Source organism: Lycorma delicatula, chromosome 3, assembly GCF_047948215.1.
Source record: "Lycorma delicatula isolate Av1 chromosome 3, ASM4794821v1, whole genome shotgun sequence".
NCBI classification, from domain to species: Eukaryota; Metazoa; Arthropoda; class Insecta; order Hemiptera; family Fulgoridae; genus Lycorma; species Lycorma delicatula.
This window is the reverse complement of record NC_134457.1, coordinates 123,321,913-123,342,727: the sequence shown is the minus strand read 5'-3', so window position 1 is coordinate 123,342,727 and position 20,815 is coordinate 123,321,913. Positions and strand designations below refer to the sequence as shown.

Sequence of the window (20,815 nt, the reverse complement as noted above, 5' to 3'; positions counted from 1 at the left end):
ACGTTTTTAAATAAAAAACCAACCAAATAAAAAAAAAAGAAATTTTATTATATACATTTGAAAGGGACAATCTTAAATATTTTTCTACCTTGTCGCTATTTAAATTGAGGCACTTACCATAATGATGCACAAGCTTTTCAATTGCTTCTCAGTAGAAATCTGCCACCTTAGATTTTTGGCACCCATTTTGCACAAAACTTGTAATAAGAAAATAACACGTTAAGATTTGATCATGGTGTAAAGAAATACTTAATGGTAAAAAAATGCTGATTGTTGTAGTTAAGAAGTACTGAAATTATAATTTTTTTTTTAAATTTCATTAGGAAAAAAGTAAAAAAAAACAAATGTAATTTAATGCATTAGAGAGATGAAAAATGAGGGACTTAAGATAGGAAAACATAATATACCAAAATTTTTAAAATATTCTAAGACAGAAAAATTCTAAAGGATGAAAGAAACTAAAAATGTAATAAAAGCAGATTGTGCAAGCAACATCTCTTATGCAAAGAAGAAATCGGCTAGTATCAAACGTAGATGTAGAAATTAAAACAAAAATTCAAGAACTATATGTGTAAGGTATAGAACTTCATGGCAGCAAAACATGGAAATCAGAAAAGAAATAAATATAAATATGTTTCAGGAATAAACAAAGCTTTAGAAATTTCTTCTTTTGAATAAATGGTGAAGTTAAATACTGAATAATAAGGTATGAAATGAAGAAATATTAATTAGAAAACTGAGAAATTTGTGTGAGAATTTGTGTTAGAATGGTTTGTACAAGGATGAACTGAGACTGGTAGGCCATTTATAATTACATTTTTAGTACAGGTTATATATATCTGATCTGTTTTGAGTTCAAACTCTGAGGAATAGCGGTGTAAAGAGATGGGTAAGATACATAATTATGTTTCATACTACCAGTACTACTTAGGTATATTACCGAATTTCTCAACTTTTGATTAAAAGCATTTACTGTAGTTAGTAGTTGTTACTGCAAAAAAAAAAACTTCAAGTAAACTTACTATTGATTTATTTAGTTAATAATCATTTACACACACTCTACTACTACCATATGGATACACTGTATTTTAACCATTTAGGGTAAATTTAGCCAGTAAAGGATAAAACTGTAACATTAGATAAAAATTAGAATTCATGTTGTGGTTAAAAATTAGTGAAGATCAGATAAGAAAGGAAAAATAGCTTCAAACCAGTCAGATGACAAGTGACAAAAATGTTACTTGTAAATGGATAATAAATACTAAAATAATAAAATTCTTTGATTTTTTTGCAGGCTTGGAAATGTATGTCTTCTCAGAAAAAGAAACCTTGTGATAGATCAGATGGTGTTATAAAATATGCTGATTTAATGTCTGGAGGCAGTAGAGGTAAAATAAATATAATTTCTTACTTTTGTATCATATTAATTAATTTTATTGCTTAGACATTACTAAATCAATTTAACATTTATAATTAAGTCTTATTTTAAGTTCTAAGGCTTATTTTAGGTTGCAGTAATAAAATTTTTTTTCTGAACTTCAGAATTAATAATGTGAGTAATGCATAGCCTCATGACTATTAGGAAAATCTTATTTTAAAACTTATTTCTTATATTTCTGAAATCCTATCCTATTAAAGAGAATTTCTATGTGGGTCTGTGTTTGTGTCGGTCCCCCTTAGCTTAGTACCGGAATGTACTGATCACTAGCGGAAAATCACAATTTGTTAGTACACGTCTTGTGGCGATCAGGTGTGTACTTGTTATATTATTATATATATATATATTAATATATTTTTTTATTTATGTGATTGTTTTTCTTAAAATAATGAACTATAACCACAAAGTAGGCACCGGAATATACCGATCACTAGCGGAAAATCCCCATTCATCTAGAGTTAAATTTCTAATTTAATTTTCATTATGTCAATTTTCATCATTCAAAAGAATATATTTTTACACAACAGGTAATCAATTTTGGACACTTAATAATCCCATTCCAAGATGCCACCCGCCTGGAGGGCCTAGCTGCAGAGGGTGTGCCATTTATTATTGCCTCTGCATTAGTAAATGATTTATCTTTCTTCTCTAACATTTATTTTACACAAACACAACTTTTTGAAAAATGTTTAAGAGATCACTGAAAATATGACGGTACCAGTTCAGTTTTACCTTGAAATTTTTTATTAGTTATTTATTTTTTGATAAATTTTACAATATTTTATCATGTTGATTAATCCTAATATTAAATTCTAAATCTAGTTGAATATTTTAATTTAAAAAAAAAAGAAAAAGTTATTTACTATGACTCACTTTCCAAACCATAATAGTAAGTACCCATATTTCCAGTTTTCACTTATGACTATAAATTTAGAAAGTGAATTTAAATAATAAAAGAAAAGACATGGAAGTTCATTAGTTAGTTGATTAAATATTTAGATAGAATTTAGGTAATATGAAATTAGAGAATATCATCAACATAATTATCTCTGAATAAATCATAATTTCAAAATATAACTTTCAGTTAATCACCTTGTATTACGCGTGATCTTTTTAGAAGAATATTTTTCATTGTTATTTTCATGTTTTCAGAATAATCAGCACATAAAAGATAATGAGAAACAACTCAGAAAATTGAGTTAAGAGAGAAACTAAGTACTTTATTTTAAGATAATACGTTCAACATTATTTTTACTTATAATTCTTCTCAGTCACTAATACATGTAAAGTCATAACCAGTTTCTTTTAACATTTTCAGTAAACTAGTAATATTATATCAAATTTTTCCACTTTAAAAGCACTGTATGAAATTAATGAATTTTCTGCTATCACACAATTACCAATTATGGTTATTGTTATTATTGTGTATGATTTATTAATTGAGAGAAGTAGCATCACCACTAGTCAAATGTTGTTACAACTGTTTTATGATGTTCCAATATTCAGTTTGAAGTTCAGTTTAATGCATTTACTAAATGAATTTCGAACTCTATTTACTGAAGTCATTAAGGTGAATAGTCATGTTTCAGAAATGGTATGAGACTAGGCAAGATTAACAGCCTAATTATAATTGGATTTACAAATTGTTGTGAAACAGTACTCATACATAAACTCAACATAAAAATTATTATATGTACTATGATCAGCAATGCCTTGTATCATTAACCTGTAAAAATATTATCTCAAAGGTTTAATAAATGCTTTCATTCTAAAAGTCAGTGCATTTTATAAATGCTAAATTGAACATGTATTACCTGTAGAATGATCCAAGTACATGCATATGCAGATGACATAACATTGGTAATCAGGAATATGAGATAACTGCAGCAGGCTTTCCATTCACTGGAAGAAGAAGGAACAGAAGCCGGCCTTGAGGTGAACGAGGGGAAGATTAAGTATAATGAAGATGTTAGGTACAGGGGTGGGACGACAGAATAGTGAAGTATAAATTAATGGCCATGAGTGGGTAGAGTATTTTACCATATCTCTTAATATAGAACTCACCAGGAGCAATAAAGGTCCCAAGAGATGGAACAAATTGAATAATGCTGGGTAACAATGCATGTTTTGCAAATCTGAAGTTTTTAAATCTAAATTGATCTTTCGTAATACTAAAATGAAGATTTACAAAATGGCAATAAAACTGTGGTAACATATGGTAACGAGGCATGTACTCATTAACATATGTTAGCAAGGCATGTATGGTAGCAATGCTGAATGCAGCAGACATAAAATGTTGCTAGTCTTTGAAAGAAAAATAATAATAAAAATAAATGGTCCTAAAAATGAGGTTGGAACCGGTAGATCAAGATATAATGAAGACAGAAATTATATTGCAAAAAACATAATGTAAGATTCATCACAGGAGAATTGACTGGTTGGGCCAATTACAGAGAATGCTAGCATATTGACAACAGAGACAAATCTTGGAAGCAGAAATGAGGTATACAAAGGAGAAGAGGTAGACCCAGAACTCGATGGTTACAGGACAAGACAGGAGATTTGAGGATCATGGGTTTGTGAACTGGAAGTAATTGATGCAGATTAGAGACGAATGGAGACAAGCTATAGACGAGGCCAAGGTCAACATCCAACTCAAAGCCATAAAATAAATCTGGATAATAGTTGTACTTTGTAACATTATAGTAAATAAAACATTACAGTAAAAGAGAAAATTAAGAAAAACATTTTCAGCCCAATACTCATATATAATACCTGTCTATGTTGTGCAGATCTTCTTTTTAAGTGAAATGCACTGGATTTTTTCATGAGGCAAATCATTAGGAAGATAATTATCATGCTTGAAATATACACACAATATACTACTGCAGTACACATTTAGGAACATAAATTTAATTACTATGTAGACCCAAATATACATTAACATGCATCAAAATCCAAAGCATGATGGTATATGAAAACAATATATACATACATACATTACCCTTTAATATATATTAAGGGGTAGCATAGGAACCCCATGAGCTAGTTCTAGTTCCCATAGCTCCCACATCACATGAGTAACAAAAAAAAAATATATGTTCTATCACAATCATCAAAAGACAAAGATGGAATTAAACACAAAGATGTAAAAAAATATTTTTTATTATTTTAATTATTATTATGTTTTTAAATTGAATTTCAACTTATTCCACGTATATTCAATTTTTCATCTCTTAATTAATAATAATAATTAGTAATTAAATTAAATAATTTAAAAGTTACAAATTTAAAAAACTGCAGTAAGTTTAAATTATTCTGTCGGGGAAAACAGCTTCAAAGGATAGACCTACATATTTTTCAGCACTTAAATATAGTGTATTTCTTTAAAGTTTTTTTTTAACAGAAAGGACATTTGTTTCTGATTTCATATACATATTTTACACCTATATTATCTGCTCCTATAAAGCAGCTTGTCCTGACTGACTGACTGATACATCATCACCCAGCAAAAACTACTGAAGATAAATTGATGAAAATTTGTATACACATTTTTCTTACTGTGTAAGCGTACACTAAGAGATTTTTTTAATTCCTAGTTTAAAGGGTTAACAATAAAGTTTAAAGAAGTAACAATGAATTTTACGATGTTTTTTTATTTCTCTGTAACAAATGAAGATGTCAGCGTGATCTTTGGTTTGTGTAATTCTCACGTGTATATCTAAAACACAGTTTTTAATTTTTTTTTAAATTCTTTGTTTAAAGGGTTTAAAATGGAGGTAAGATTAAATTTCACTATTTTTTTAATTTCTTGGTAAGAAACGAAGATATTAACTTTATTTTTTATGTATGTAATATTCATGTGTATACCTAAAAACCAATTTTTACATTTTTCAAAATTCGACCTTAAAAGGGGTGAAGAAAGTTAAAAAACTATAAACAGTAATGGAAAATTTCCCCATCACCGACTATGCTAAACAATATATTCACTAGATTTGGCCTTACAAATAGTCTTCTGGTAGATTTGTGAAAACCATTTTCAGTTTTTTGAAGTTCGATTTTTTAAGGACTGCGACCATGTATGGCACGGCGCCTTAACCAACACTGCCACTGCCCCTTTTAACTGTATGTGTGATGCGACTCCGATGTGCCTCCAGTTACTTAACTAAAACACATCAAATAAAAAATAAAAAAATGTAATAAGAGAAAGAGAAATAAAGTACGAGTATGAAGTAACCTCTTATGGCATTTGTCAGTTAATGCTAAGAGCCACGCAAAATACAATTTTATCTGGCCTTCTATGGGTAACCAGCTGTAACTACTATTTTTAAGATGGAGGCCAAATATTTGAAACCTGCATTCTTCAGATCAGTCGACAATTCAGGTCCTGTTCAAACTGTGGCTCTGAAGAAATTACAATACACTGATATTTTTTGTAAATTGAACAGGCTTTAATTTTTATTTATCGTTATTATCCTCACAAGCATGAGTTGAACACAGGAGATCCAGGGGGCTTCCTGGTTAGACTGGAAGGGCAAGTAAAGCAAGCCCTGACCGCTGGCTAGTTTTATATATAAAAGTATGTCCTGAGTAATTCATAATCAACACCCAGCAAAAACTACTGAAGATAAATTGATGAAAATTTATATACATGTTCTTCTTACAATGTAATTAAACACTAAGATAGGATTTCTTTTTAAATTCCGAGTTTAAAGGGTTAAAAATGGAGTAACATGAAATTTTTTTTTTTTTAATTTCTCGGAAACAAATTAAGATATCATCCTTATTTTAGATTTGTGTAATCTTCATCTGAATATCAAAAAACCAATTTTGAGATTTTCTGAAATTCAACTTTGAAAGGTGTGAAAAAATGTAAAAAGGTAAAAAATGTCGAATAATAATTGCAAATTTTCTTCATTTCCAACTACATTAAATGAGATATTCACTCAATTTTAGATTTCAAATACTCTTCAGATAAATATCTAAAAACAAGATTTTTCAGGTTTTTTGAATTTTAATACTTTAAGGGGTAAAAAAACAATTGTTTTTACATTTTTTGCTACCGCTATTGAATCAATGTTTATGAGATTTAGTAATATTGTAATGGTAATTTATGTTTCTAATTCTGATGAGACTGTATATTTTGCGAGCAAAGCCGCGACAGGAAATCTAAAAACCAATTATTGGGTCATTACTGACCAAACTATTGCTCTGAAAAAAATACAATATACTAACAGTTTTTATAAATTGAAGAGGCTTTAATTTTTATTTATCATTATTATTCTCACAAGCATGAGTTTAATGAAAACATTACCAGTTAAACACCCCCTGACAGCGACAGGAAACACAAGTAACCATAGAGCGCGTGTGAAGCTGTGACGGAAATGCTACTTTTATAATAAATATAGTAATTTTTGTTTTTATACTTAATTGATGGTTAGAATAATAAAATTTAACAAAAAATAACTTCTTGAAATTTAGATTTATCCAGTTACAAAAATTACATTAGTTATAATTAAAGCAATCTGTAATTTAACACAAACTTTCTAATTCATTATCCCATTGTTTAGTGAAGAAAAATATTAGTCTCACACTGGTGTTATATATCTAATATTTTCTCATATAAATACATTTTCATTTAAAATATTTTCTTAATTTTAGGGTGAGATTTAATCTTAAAATTTGTAATTACCATTGGTAACGTCTTAACACAAGTGTGAATGCAGTACCTTTCTTTACTAACCAGAAAGTGCTACATTAGCAAGTCTTAATTTCTTTTAGTTAATAACTAAAAGAAAAATCTGCATCAGTTCTAAGTTCCAAAAATAACAACAGTTTAGATTACCTCGTAACAGTTAAAAATTAAGTTATTTTTAAATTACAATATGGTTTGTTTGTTTTAGTAAGCAGTACATCAAAATCAGATGGCACTTATCAGTCGAAACAGCAAATTGTCTCGAATAAAGCATATGGCATTCCAGATGGTAATTTTTTTTTAATTGTTAACTTTATACACCTTAACCTCCGTGTTACCTGACAGATAAAATCTTTTAGAGATCATACAGTTTGTTCATCAGTATAGTTAGCCATCAGTCTAGACTGCACTCATGAAGAAACTGTAAGATAGATAGAAAAGATATTTTCATTAAAAAATACTATTACTTCTGATAAGTTGTTTAATATCGACTTATGGGAAAAAATTAATTTATTCACTTTCAAGTACTTACAAAAGTTTGTTGAAAAGTCATATTTATAAAGGAGTTCCAAGTAGTTCAGGCCTGTTTGAAAATAACATGTATTTTTTTCCTTTTTATATGTGCGATTTAGTTGTTTTTTTCTTTGAAGGAAATTTACTTTACAATAAATTTAGTTTATAATTATTTTATTAACATGGAGTAAATCTTTAAATTTTCAGTTCTAAAAAAAGTCATTTAAAAATCTACTTTTACAAGGAATACTTTTATATACATAGAGTTACAAGATACCTTGATCTGAGAAAGACTGAAAAATATATATAACTTGCAAATACATTTATGGATTATATATTCCCCTTGACTTATCATGGATAAATATATAAAACATAATTAATCAATTTGTTTCCAATATCAAATTATGTAATGAACAACCAGATTCAGTGAGGTGAACTGAACAATTTCCATGAACAAGAATGTTGTATGTATCTTGTCTTCAGAAAGATAACCTGATTAATGTAAGCACCTTCACTGTTTAAAAAATGATAATGTAAACTATTAGGTCTTAATGACAAAACAAACAAAATTTATTTTAATATAATGAAAAGTTTTTAAAAAATTATTTTTTTAAACTGTGACTGCCTACAGTGACTGGTACATTAAGATACATCATATCATATTGACATCAGTTATTTTTTTGATTCATTTCCACATAAAATAAATAAAAACAAAGATAACCAGAACAAAACAAAAATTATCACGTAAATACACATAAAGAATCTGGAAAAGTAACTCCAAAAAAATGATGATACTATTGGAAAAAATGATACAATGTAGCCTTCAGAATAAAAACCAGAACATCAAACATAAAAATAAAAATCACCAAATAAATAATACAGTGTCATTAGATTATGTAAAATGTTACTTTAATATATAATTTTTTTTATTTATTTATTTGCACATAAATGTTCCTAAAACTTTTTTTTTTTATCATTTGTATGCAAGATTTTTTTTTCTCCAATTCTATTTTGTATAATTTACTTCATTTTAGACATAGGATTTACTTTAGTAATTATTTTATTTTTTATTGTACATGTATTGACATTATAATTTAAAGAAATATAACTTATTTAATGTAACACTTTTTCTCACCAAAGTACCATTTACAATGTTATTCCTGGAAAAAATTTTTTATGTATGATTGATTTTGTGTATGTTTTGTCCACAATGTAGTTTATCTTGAAGGTACAGAAAAAAAGTAAAACAAAAATTGTAGAAAAATATTTGTTTTAAGTGTTTTTCTTAGATCGTTAGTTATAAAGTTGATTACAAAAACTGGTTTAAAACATACTCTTTTATGGGAAGGGCTCAAAATTTAAAAAAAATAGTTATTTTTATTATAAATACAAAAAATCAAAATTGCAAAATATCATACATTTGAAGAAAATCAAATGCTTTTTTGTAAGATCAATATTTTTTTTAATATTTTAAAAATACTATATTACATCCTCTTTCTTTTATTTTATCTCACTCCAAGCAAATTATTACTTTATACGCACTTTTTGTGGTGTATTTTTATGGTATTATTAAGAAATAGAATAAATACTAAATTGTTATGAAATACATATTATATTTACATCTTCAAATGTTTTATTCCTACATACTCATACAATTCAGTTGTTTTAATTTTTATTGGCAATATTCCTAATGAAGAAACACAAATCAAATATCTAATACATATTGGGTCAAATCCTAAATAAAACATGCCGTTTTCCATACAAACAAACACTAATTCCAAACCCATAAGCAATAATATCAATTGATGTTAAAGTGGAAAACAGCAGCACAAGTCAATGACAATGGTTGCAAAAGTGATTGAAAGGATTATGACATGTTTACAAAAGAACATTTTATTGAAATAAGTTTGGTTGTCATTAAGGTTTGTATAATTTTCACTAGCAAACAGCATGCACATCATTAATTATAATAAGAGGAATAGGGAAAAAAGAAAATTTATATATTTATTTGCAAAACATTTTAATTACTTTGATTTAGAATAACTTCATTCTCCTCATTTTCAGATATTTTTTTTTCAAATTATCATTCAATGTTTCAGAAAACATCAATAAAGCTGCTTATAACTTATCACCTGGAGACCTTTTATCATTTGCTAGGCAGATTGCCATAGGAATGGTAAGTGTTTTGTAAGACAGTGTCTTACAGCAAGAAAAAAATATGCTTTTTTAATTTTGGTTTCTTAAACTCATTTAATTTTTTTGTTTCTATACAGATTCTATTTTATTGTTTAAGATATTCTACTATCAGCTTTAGATATATTTATGTTTTTAACTTTTAAGCTTATATAAACTTAACAACAAAAAAATAATAGCTTTATGGGTGTAAATGGCCTTTACATTTTATTTAAAAACAAAAATAACAATAAACGAAACATTTAAACACTCATATAATAAGAACAGTAATACTTACACTCTGTAAAGTGTAAATGTGTAAGTGTAAAGGGCCCTGATACTAAAATAAAATATAAACACAGTTAAAGACAAAAATAAAAAGTCAAGAAAATTCAGAGTGATTAAAAATAAATCCATGTTCGTAGAAAAAACTACTTCAAATAAAGAATCCTTAACAAAAACTTGTACTGACTTGTTAATAGTCTGCTGCTGTATAAATAAGCTTTATCTTTTCTTCTTTACCATCTACAAATCAGCAGCAATATTAATTATTAGATTGTACCTCTTCTGAGGTTTTCATATATAGTAGAATGTTCCAGTACATAATTGACTGTAAGCTGTTTGTTATATATACCGTACATTGGTCTTTCTTCGCCAGTTAACAAATATGAATCTGTTATTTGTGTGTGACCGATTCTGAGCCTGGTCACTGCCACTAGTTCTCAGCGAATTAGTTTCACATCGCTCTTCCATTTATATGGAGAAGTTTTAATCGCATTTAATTTCATATTAACCCTTCATTTATTTATTTCAGTGTTGGTTAGACAATTTTTTAAATCTGCTACTCGACCAGGAATAATATCCATATTATCACACACTGTAGCCATTCTGGCAGCTTTGTCTGCACTTTCATTTCCTGGGATACCAGCATATTGGAGTCCATACAAATACATATCGCCATCCTTGTTGATTTAAAACATACAGAATGGACGGGATGTTTGTGATAAGGACATCCATAATTTGCTTGTTCCAAATAGCAGTTAATGCGCTTAATGAGTCAGAACATATGAGCACTCTTTCTTCACAGATATGTTCTGAGAAGCAAAGAGCCTGCTGTATAGCAATAAGTTCTGCTGTATGAACACTTGCCATATCTGGCAGTTTCCAAAAATTGGCTTTTCAGTTGACATATATGGAGCATCCATCACGTGTTTGGTTTTAGAATCATCAGTATAAATTTTTATATATTCTTCATAACTACCGATGGTTGATGAAAATTTCTGTTGGATGATTACTGCTGGTTTCTCTTTTATTTTTTCATGACAGTGATCCAATCTTTTGCTTACCACTGTTAAAAATCATGGAGGTATTTCGCCCGTAAAAATTTCTAATGTGTTTGGTAAAGTAATTCCATATTTTCTTGTCAATTCATGATACCATATTCCAGCTGGTCTGGAATAGATAACATGACTTTCATATAATAGGGCGAAAGGATGATCGTTAAATGTTTTATTATTTATATGAGTAGGAAAGGTCCATATATTTGCCACATATGTTAACAATAGGATCCTCTTCTACAATGAAGTAGCATTATACTGGCTTCGAATATTAAACTAGTCACCAGACTTGTGTGGCAGGCGCCTGTGGCATATCTGATTCTGCTGAATATACAATACACCCATAGTCAAACTTCAAGTGAACCAATGCTTTATACAGTTAGTATTTATTACTATTTCTTTATCTGAGCCCCAATTGATGTTTAATAAACATTTAATAATGTTTAGGGCTTTCTTGCATCTAACACTCAAGTCCTGTATATGTAATTTTCATGTAAGGGATTTATCTAGTAATAGGCCTAAAAGTCGTACATTGTCCGTATATTAGATTGGATAATCTTCGATAGTCAAAGTATGACTATGGTGTACTCTTCCTACAGAAGTGTACACAACACATTTTCTCTAGTGAAAATTTGAAACCATTATTCCTTGCAAGTTCATTAAGTGTGTTTATCGCTCGTTGCAATTTATATTTCACCATAACTATAGTGTTGCTGGCATATTGCCAGATCATCAACATAAACACTTTTGCCGATTACTGCTGGAATGGCTAATATCAGTTTATTGATGGCATTCGTGAACTAGGTAGTGCGAGCCTTGTGGTATGCCATTTTCTAATCTTCTTTCTGATGAGTATTCATTTTTAACACGTACTTGAAAAGTACAGTCATTCATATAGTTGCTAAGTAATAGGAAAATTGTTGTGAATGCCTCATTCCTGCACTTGAAGCATCAGTCCATGATGCCAGGTCATATCAAAAATCTTCTGCAGGTCAAAGAAGATTCCAAAACAATGTTTCTTTGTGTTGTAACTGTTATTTATATTAATATTTTCTAAATTGATCATTTGATCAGTAGTTGAGTGGTATTGTTGGAAACCTGCTTTATGTGCTTGTAAAAGATTTTCTCTTTCTAAAATCTAAATGAGTCAATTATTTAAAATTTTTTTAAATTTTTTTCTCATAGCACACATCAAGGAAATAGGATGGTAACTATTGGGATCTGTCAGAATTTTATCTTTTTTTGTAACTTCAACAATATATGCTTTCTTCCACTGCCACGGGTACATTCCATCCTGCCATAGTGACTATATAGTTCTAGGAATCTAAGTTTTCCAATGGTGCTTAACTGTCTGATCATTATGTAATGAATTTCGTCCGGACCAGAAGTTGTATTGCCGGTTTGCTCCAACACTTTCACAGTTTCTTCTATTTTGAATTGTACATTATAAGAATAATTCATTTTAGTTCTGAAATTTAGCAGACCTATGAATTCTGTTTTTTACCTTCTAAAGAGCGAACTTTGGCGGAATAAAGAGAACTGGTAGAAAACCTTGGGTTTCAGACGATATATTGCAGCTGATGGATGAACCTAGAAAATATAAGAATGCTAATGATGAAGAAAGTAAAAGTAACTATCGACAATTAAGAAATGCTATAAACAGGAAGTGCAAACTAGCAAAAGAAGAGTGGATTAAAGAAAAGTGTTCAGAAGTGGAAAGAGAAATGAACATTGGTAAAATAGACGGAGCATACAGGAAAGTTAAGGAAAATTTTGGGGTACATAAATTAAAATCTAATAATGTGTTAAACAAAGATGGTACACCAATATATAATACGAAAGGTAAAGTCGATAGATGGGTGGAATATATTGAAGAATTATACAGAGGAAATGAATTAGAAAATAGTGTTATAGAGGAAGAACAGGAAGTTGAGGAGAATGAAATGGGAGAAACAATACTGAGATCTGAATTTAAGAGAGCATTAAAAGATTTAAATAGCAGATAGGCTCCTGGAATAGACGGAATACCTGTAGAATTACTGCGCAGTGCATGTGAGGATGCGATTGATAGATTATACAAACTGGTGTGAAATATTTATGAAAAAGGGGAAGTTCAATCAGACTTCAAAGAAAGTGTTATAGTCATGATACCAAAGAAAGCAGGGGCAGATAAATGTGAAGAATACTGAACAATTACTTTAACTAGTCATGCATCAAAAATCTTAACTAGAATTCTATACAAAAGAATTGAGAGGAAAGTGGAAGAAGTGTTAGGAGAAGACCAATTTGGTTTCAGGAAAAGTATAAGGACAAGGGAAGCAATTTTAGGCCTCAGATTAATAGTAGAAGGAAGATTAAAGAAAAACAAACCAACATACTTGGCGTTTATAGACCTAGAAAAGGCTTTCGATAACGTAGATTGGAATAAAATGTTCAGCATTTTAAAAAAATTAGGGTTCAAATGCAGAGATAGAAGAACAATTGCTAACATTTACAGGAACCAAACAGCAATGGTAATAATTGAAGAACATAAGAAAGAAGCTGTAATAAGAAAGAGAGTCCGACAAGGATGTTCCCTATCCCCGTTACTTTTTAATCTTTACATAGAACTAGCAGTTAATGATGTTAAAGAACAATTTAGATTCGGAGTAACAGTACAAGGTGAAAAGATAAAGATTCTACGATTTGCTGATGATATAGTAATTCTAGCCAAGAGTAAAAAGGATTTAGAAGAGACAATGAATGGCATAGATGAAGTCCTACGCAAGAACTATCGCATGAAAATAAACAAGTACAAAAAAAAAGTAATTTAATGTATTAGAAATAACAAATATGGACCACTGAATGTGAAAATAGGAGGAGAAAAGATTATGGAGGTAGAAGAATTTTGTTATTTGGGAAGTAGAATTACTAACAATGGACAAAGCAGGAGCGATATAAAATGCCGAATAGCACAAGCGAAACGAGCCTTCAGTCAGAAATATAATTTGTTTACATCAAAAATTAATTTAAATGTCAGGAAAAAATTTTTGAAAGTATATGTTTGGAGTGTCGCTTTATATGGAAGTGAAGCTTGGACAATCGGAGTATCTGAGGAGAAAAGATTAGAAGCTTTTGAAATGTGGTGCTATAGGAGAATGTTAAAAATCAGATGGGTGGATAAAGTGACAAATGAAGAGGTATCGGGGAAAATAGATGAAGAAAGAAGCATTTGGAAAAGTATAGTTAAAAGAAGAGACAGACTTATAGGCCACATATTAAGGCATCCTGGAATAGTCGCTTTAACATTGGAAGGACAGGTAGAAGGAAAAAATTGTGTAGGCAGGCCACGTTTGGAATATGTAAAACAAGTTGTTAGGGATGTAGGATGTAGGGGGTATACTGACATGAAACGACTAGCACTAAATAGGGAATCTTGGAGAGCTGCATCAAACCAGTCAAATAACTAAAGACAAAAAAAAAACTTCTAAAAAATTCATCATAGTTAGCCGTTTTGATGGCTTCTTTGAAATGATTGGCTAATAACTCTGCAATTTCATTTGAAGTATATCTAACTTCATATTGAAAGCAAGTTATGGGAGTAAAGTTTGTACACCCACAAATATCCTTCACTTTCTTTCAAATATTTGATGAAGTTGTGTTTCTGTTAATGGGTGACATGTATTGTTGCCAGGATTGTTTTTTTAGAATCTGCAATTGCTTGCAGATTTATGTTTATTTCAAATGCTTCGTTGTAGCTCTACTCGACATTAATATGGCTACTTCACCTCTAGCTCTTGTATTTGGCAGTTGATCTCGCCAATAAATGTTATATCTTCTTAAATGGAAATTTTCATTTCAGCGGAAATGTGTTTCTTGCAGACATATGCAAATTGAGTCTATCTCATGTACCAAGCGTTGGACGTCATGGATATTACAAACATCCATTGATGTTCCATTGAAGAATAGACTCGTTTACTTTTTAAGTAGTTAATTAACTACTTAATGCAAATCAAGAAATTTCTTCATTTGCTTTTGGGCCATCCTTTTTTGTCTTCTCCATTTTTCGAACAGCCTTTGTCTTCAATAAGAATATCATTGCTCTTATAGCTCCCAGCCTCTGAGTCGGATATCATCAAAGCACAGACGATGATGGGCATGGCTTGATGCCGATTGAGAGGCGGGAAACTGGGAGACTGCCAAAATAGATATAGAATAGAAAGGTAAAACTTCGCCGTTCCTTCTCATGTTCAGCCTTCAGCACTCTATCACTCCTTGTGGCATCAACTCCTCTACAATTTCCTGTTCCATACAATCTCTGTTGAGTCGATCTCAACAGACCACAACACTCTTTGAAGTGTCGTAGGTTTGTGTGGATCGACTCGTATAGCAAACTCGCCTGCCATCTTTTGTCCGAGGATCTTTTGCGAATGGATGTTGTTAATCGTCTCTACATGTAGTCCATTAAACATTTTTCAGATTTCCTTTATTGGGCCTCCAGCACAATAATTTGTTTCTTGGGCAATAAGGAAAGGACTTGAAAAATTACCATCTTGTCTTGTAATTACGTGATGCTTTGTTTTTGTAAAGTATTCTTAAAAAGAGCTCTCTGAAAACTTTTGACCTCATTCTTATTTTTCCTGACTCAGAACTCTTTCTCCGTTTCACCTCTGGTGACAAGGCTGGTTAGCCTCCACTCCAGGCTACCAACTTGGAGGTCTGCCCTGTATTCCGGTGGAACCGTTATATGTCCTGGCACAGAGCGGATGCGCAATCTCTGCACTGACTCCAGGCCCCTATACACCAAAGTTTTCAGGGCTTCTATGCACCAACATACAAGAGAACCTTAGCTAAATGCTTGCCATCGCAGGGGGCATGTGGACAGCAGAAAGGTCTCCGTTACACCTGCAATCACTTCAACCCTGGCCACCACAACGCCAGCTCTAAAAATGGGTGAATCCATTTCCTAATCCTTTTAAAGTTTTCGTATCTGCAGGTGGTTGAAAAGTCCAGTTCTTGTAAAATGACCTGCAGATGGAATTACGTCAAAGAAAAATTCCATTTCTGAGGAAAACACTCAGAGCCTCATTAGCCAGCTATATGTTTAGTACTTATATACAGCTGTTGCTGCCCTGGACATGGAATGTAGATGTTATATTTCAAAGGTGGGGATTTTCTACCTCTACCTCAGGGCATTTTTTTTTTTGGGAGGTGAGTTCAGGGGCATCGACTACTGTAGTCATTAGCCCCTTTCCACTTCAAAAAAAGAAGATATTACTTTCACATCCTGTTAAAAACACAATAGCAACATAATCAGAAGATTAGTCTTCTTTCTTTCTTCATCTGTTTAGCCTCCGAAACCACCGGCAGCGTATTACTTGAGAAGATAGTCTTGTCAAAACAAAGCATCTAATAAAGACTTGTCGAAGTTTATGAAGACCATAAAAAAATATAAGATGTCAAGGGTGTAAAGGGCCCTCGTTACATAAAAACACACTAAAATTATCACATTAAAGCATATTTCAAAATACAAAACATTTTAAAACGTTCAAACTATTTTAAATGGAATGTCAAAAAACTATGAAAAAATTATAACATTAAATCACATAATTAAACCGAATTACATAAGGACTGATTTCTTAACTTCTATCAGCTAGATTTCCCCTAAGGGAAACCTTTCTTTTTTCTATTTTCATAAACCCTTGATGTCGAATTCCAAGTTGTCTGAAGCCTCGGAGATAGATTCTTCTGATCCTTCACAGTACATCATGGAGGATCTCCTGCTCCTGGCATCAGATAACACCAGCTTTGATGGCACGGTCAGAAGTACATCGTGGTCGAGACTTGACACACTAGTCTCTAGAAAATGAGGGGCACTTGAGCTACAAAATGCTCACCCTTTCATTTATAGGCCTTCAGAGGCTCTATTGATAGACGTTCAAAGTCCTCCTTTTCTATTAGTTTTATATCCAGTTTCACTGTTGCCTGAATGGGCATTTTCTCTACTGTGATTCTAACATGCTCTGATTTAGCTTCAGACTTCTTATTTTTAACCTCATGAGCTCCATTCTTGCAATTGGTTAGTGGTTCATTATTGGGTTGTGCAGAACTCATGCTTGTAAGCATCTGCTTTCTTCTGCGTTTGACCTTCCATGCTAAAACTGGTGCCAGTTTAAAAACTACATCCCTTGTGTTTAATGGTAGCTGCAGCAACCTGTGTGTATACACCAGTCTCTGGTGTTCTGCCAAGCACAATCTTTCTGGCTTTAAAGTAGCTGACTTTCTGTGTGTACTCTTGATCTCTTGTACAGCTACTTCTTGTTTGTAGGTTGAACAGTTCCTAGAGCTTGCAAAGTGGTTCCCATGACAATCTAGACATACAGGTGAATCCTTGTAAGGGACACCAGGATGTAATGGGTTACCCCATTATATAGATCTGTTTCTTTGTACAACGTGTCACTATGTGTCCGAATCACTGACATCCAAAGCAGCGCAAAGGAGTCAGGATAAATGGCTGAACATCTAACCTGTGGAATCCAGCTTTAATCTTCTCTGGACACTTTGGCTTATTAAAGGTTAGCACGTACAACACAGAAGGTAGAACTTCTCCATTGCATCATGTATTTCGTCGATGACATGCAACAACCCCTTATACTAATCCCTCTTCTTATGTTAATCTTTTCTGTCATGACTGGCCTCTGGTTTTGCTTATGTAAGTAGGCTAATGGATGTCGTCCACTTTCCCATTAGATACTCTAAGCATTTTAACATTTGAGTGTCAACCTTATATAAATTCAGTACTTACAGAGCCAACAAAGCACACTATCAAATGCCTTCTAATAGTCCATATATGCCACGCATATATTCTTTTATTTCTTTTAGCAACTTCATTTATGATTGACTCAGTAATTAACTGTTCTTTATACCCACAGCTACCCTGCTTGTAGCCTTTCTGTTCTAAGGCAATTACTCCATTATGATTGAAGTGTCAGTTCAGTTTTTCTGCAAGACTGCTGTAAAAAAATTATAGATTGTGGGGAGGCAAGTTATCAGCCTATATGTTCCTAGATGTAGTGAAAGGGTAGTTGTTATAAGCAACAACTGTGTTATTCCAATGGTTAGAAATTTAGGAGGCGAGGCTATATGGTGGAGCAGCTCACTGAAGACCTTGGTTAACTGCTAGTGGACCACTGTGAATGTTTTTGAACTAGAATTATCTATCTTGGAAAAGCACCTGGAATAGATCTTATCTATTTCAGGTGCTTTTCCAATTCTGTGCCTTCTTAGTGCAGCCTGGACTTCATGTCTGCTAATGGTGGAGTCATACAGATGGCGCACATTTTAAATTTCTCTTTTTCTGTTTTAATCTACCTTGCACTCCTTTTATTTTCACTGCTGGTGGACCATATATTTCCCTAGAATTCTTCCACTTCAGATTGGCATGGGTACCCCTGATGTCTTGTTCCTTTCTTCAGTCTCTTTTTTTTATCTACCTGTGATGAATCTGATGGTAAAATTGTTTTTCATTCCCTGAAAGTAAAAGTTTTTTTCATTCTGTTTTGGGTCCTTTGCTCTGCTGATAGAGCTGACATCGTCTGTTTCAAGCTGTCCATTATGTGATAAGGAGTTTGATCTTCAGAATTAATCAAGACATTTATGATTCTTTTGTAATTCTCAATTACCCTGCACAACATAACAGGGGACAATGGACCGCAAGGCTTATCCCTCTGGTCAGACCATGGACGGAGCGACGGCATGGAGAGGTGGAGTACTACATGACCCAATTTTTAACGGGTCACGGGTACTTCCGCACTTACCTCCATGTCATAGGGAAACCGCCATCCCCCAACTGCCTCTATTGTCCCGGTGTACGGGACGACGCTGAGTACACCTTTTTCAAATGTGCTCGGTGGGCAACAGATCGAGGAACACTAGAGGTGTATCTCGAAGAACTTTATTTTTTCTGTTTAGCCTCCAGTAACTAACGTTTAGATAATACTTCAGAAGATGATATGTATGAGTGTAAATGAAGTGTAGTCTTGTACATTCTCAGTTAGACCATTTCTGAGATGTGTGGTTAATTGAAAACCCAACCACCAAAGAACACCGGTATCCACGATCTAGTATTCAAGTCCATGTAAAAATAACTGGCTTTACTAGGACTTGAACGCTGGAACTCTCGACTTCCAAATCAGCTGATTTGGGAAGACGCGTTCACCACTAGACCAACCCGGTGGGTTTTTATCTCGAAGCACTGAGCCCCTCAACGTGGTTGCGATGATGCTCCATGACCTGAGCAGCTGGGAAAGTGTAGCGCGATTCGTCGGCAACATTCTCAGGGCCAAAAAGGTTCATCTGGATAGTCCTGCAAAATTAGGTAGCACGTAATAAGGCTAGTATAGGAGGACTCGACCGGAAGTAATGTGTTAAACGGTTCCGGGTCGAATTCTGATAGAATGGGGGGTGGTTTTAGTCGGTAGTCTGCTGATAGTGATTGGATAATACCATCAGTGGGAGACCAATACTCTGTGCGTAAATGCATTTCCAACTCCCTCAAAAAAAAAAAGTATTATTATTATTAAACAACACATTTTCAAAGTATCAGAACTTCATCATCCAAAAAGTAGAACCTGTTTTAGTAAAATTAGTTTTAAATGATTCACCTAATACTTCTTAATAATTTTAATGTGTTATCTAAATTTGATATACTTTTCAACCAATTTCTTTAATGATCATCATTTTAAAATAAGATTGTTATTTAAAAAAAGAAAAAGAAACTCTTGTCTATTATCATTCAGTTTATTATGATCAGTCGAGTTATGACTATATCATCTTTCTGACAGCATCTTGTGTCTCGTAGATGCTTCCCAGAAAGAAAATCAAAACTAAAGCAAATGAATATGATCAAACATAATAAGTGTATGGTAAATGGATAATAGAACCCAGACTCAGAAACAGTACACTGGTCAAAGATAGTAACCACTTCGCCAGGGTTTAAAAAATGCTTTTTATATGAGCCACACTCAGTTAAATGTCAGTTTATGTACATTTTCTATAGATCAATCTACTTACCATTTGAATAAGGAACTGTCCCAATGATCAGGTATTAATTTATTTCCAAATAACATCTGTATGTTATTTTTCTGTTTTATACATTTTTACAGGAATTTTTATCAAACAACAGAGTGGTTCATCGAGATTTAGCAGCTAGAAATGTACTTCTTTGTTCAGATCTTACTGTTAAAATCTCAGACTTTGGTCTAAGTCGAGATGTATATGAACAAAATTTCTACTCTAAGAAAGGTTCAGAAAGACTTCCTATAAAATGGATGGCCTTAGAATCCTTTTTACATCAAATATACACAATTCAGAGTGATGTGTAAGTAATTTTATTCATATTTTTTCTTCTACATTCAGTTTATTATACTTAATTTTGTTGCATCATAATAGAAAATTAGGTATTATTATTATTATTATTATTATTATTATGCTTTTACGGCCAACATGGGACCACTTAAGTCAATTTTAGTTAGATCTTTTCTGAGAAAAGCATGTTATTTTACTCTTCCGAGCTGCCCAGTATTTCTTCATCCGTTCAGATCTTGCTTTCTTTTCTTCATCTGTAAACACCCTCTTCGTTGTATTTTGTCGTTTATCTGTCTTTTGTTTAAATCTAATTAA

At 31.9% G+C, this 20,815-nt stretch overlaps 1 protein-coding gene across 1 annotated transcript; it reads left to right on the top strand.

The window, feature by feature from the left end:
* Positions 1-1,306: 1,306 nt before the first annotated feature.
* On the top strand, positions 1,307-20,517 carry LOC142321204 (tyrosine-protein kinase receptor torso-like). The gene is made up of 4 exons (XM_075359201.1): positions 1,307-1,388; positions 7,342-7,422; positions 9,746-9,822; positions 20,299-20,517. Exons 1-4 carry the CDS (start codon positions 1,307-1,309, stop codon positions 20,515-20,517), a joined length of 459 nt encoding a protein of 152 aa, XP_075215316.1.
* Positions 20,518-20,815: the final 298 nt, after the last annotated feature.

Coding starts and splice junctions, on each gene's coding strand:
- LOC142321204 (XM_075359201.1), top strand. CDS start 1,307: ATGTCTTCTCAGAAAAAGAAACCTTGTGATAGATCAGATGGTGTTATA. Junction 1,389..7,341: donor AATGTCTGGAGGCAGTAGAG/GTAAAATAAATA, acceptor TGTTTGTTTTAG/TAAGCAGTACATCAAAATCA. Junction 9,823..20,298: donor GGCAGATTGCCATAGGAATG/GTAAGTGTTTTG, acceptor ACATTTTTACAG/GAATTTTTATCAAACAACAG.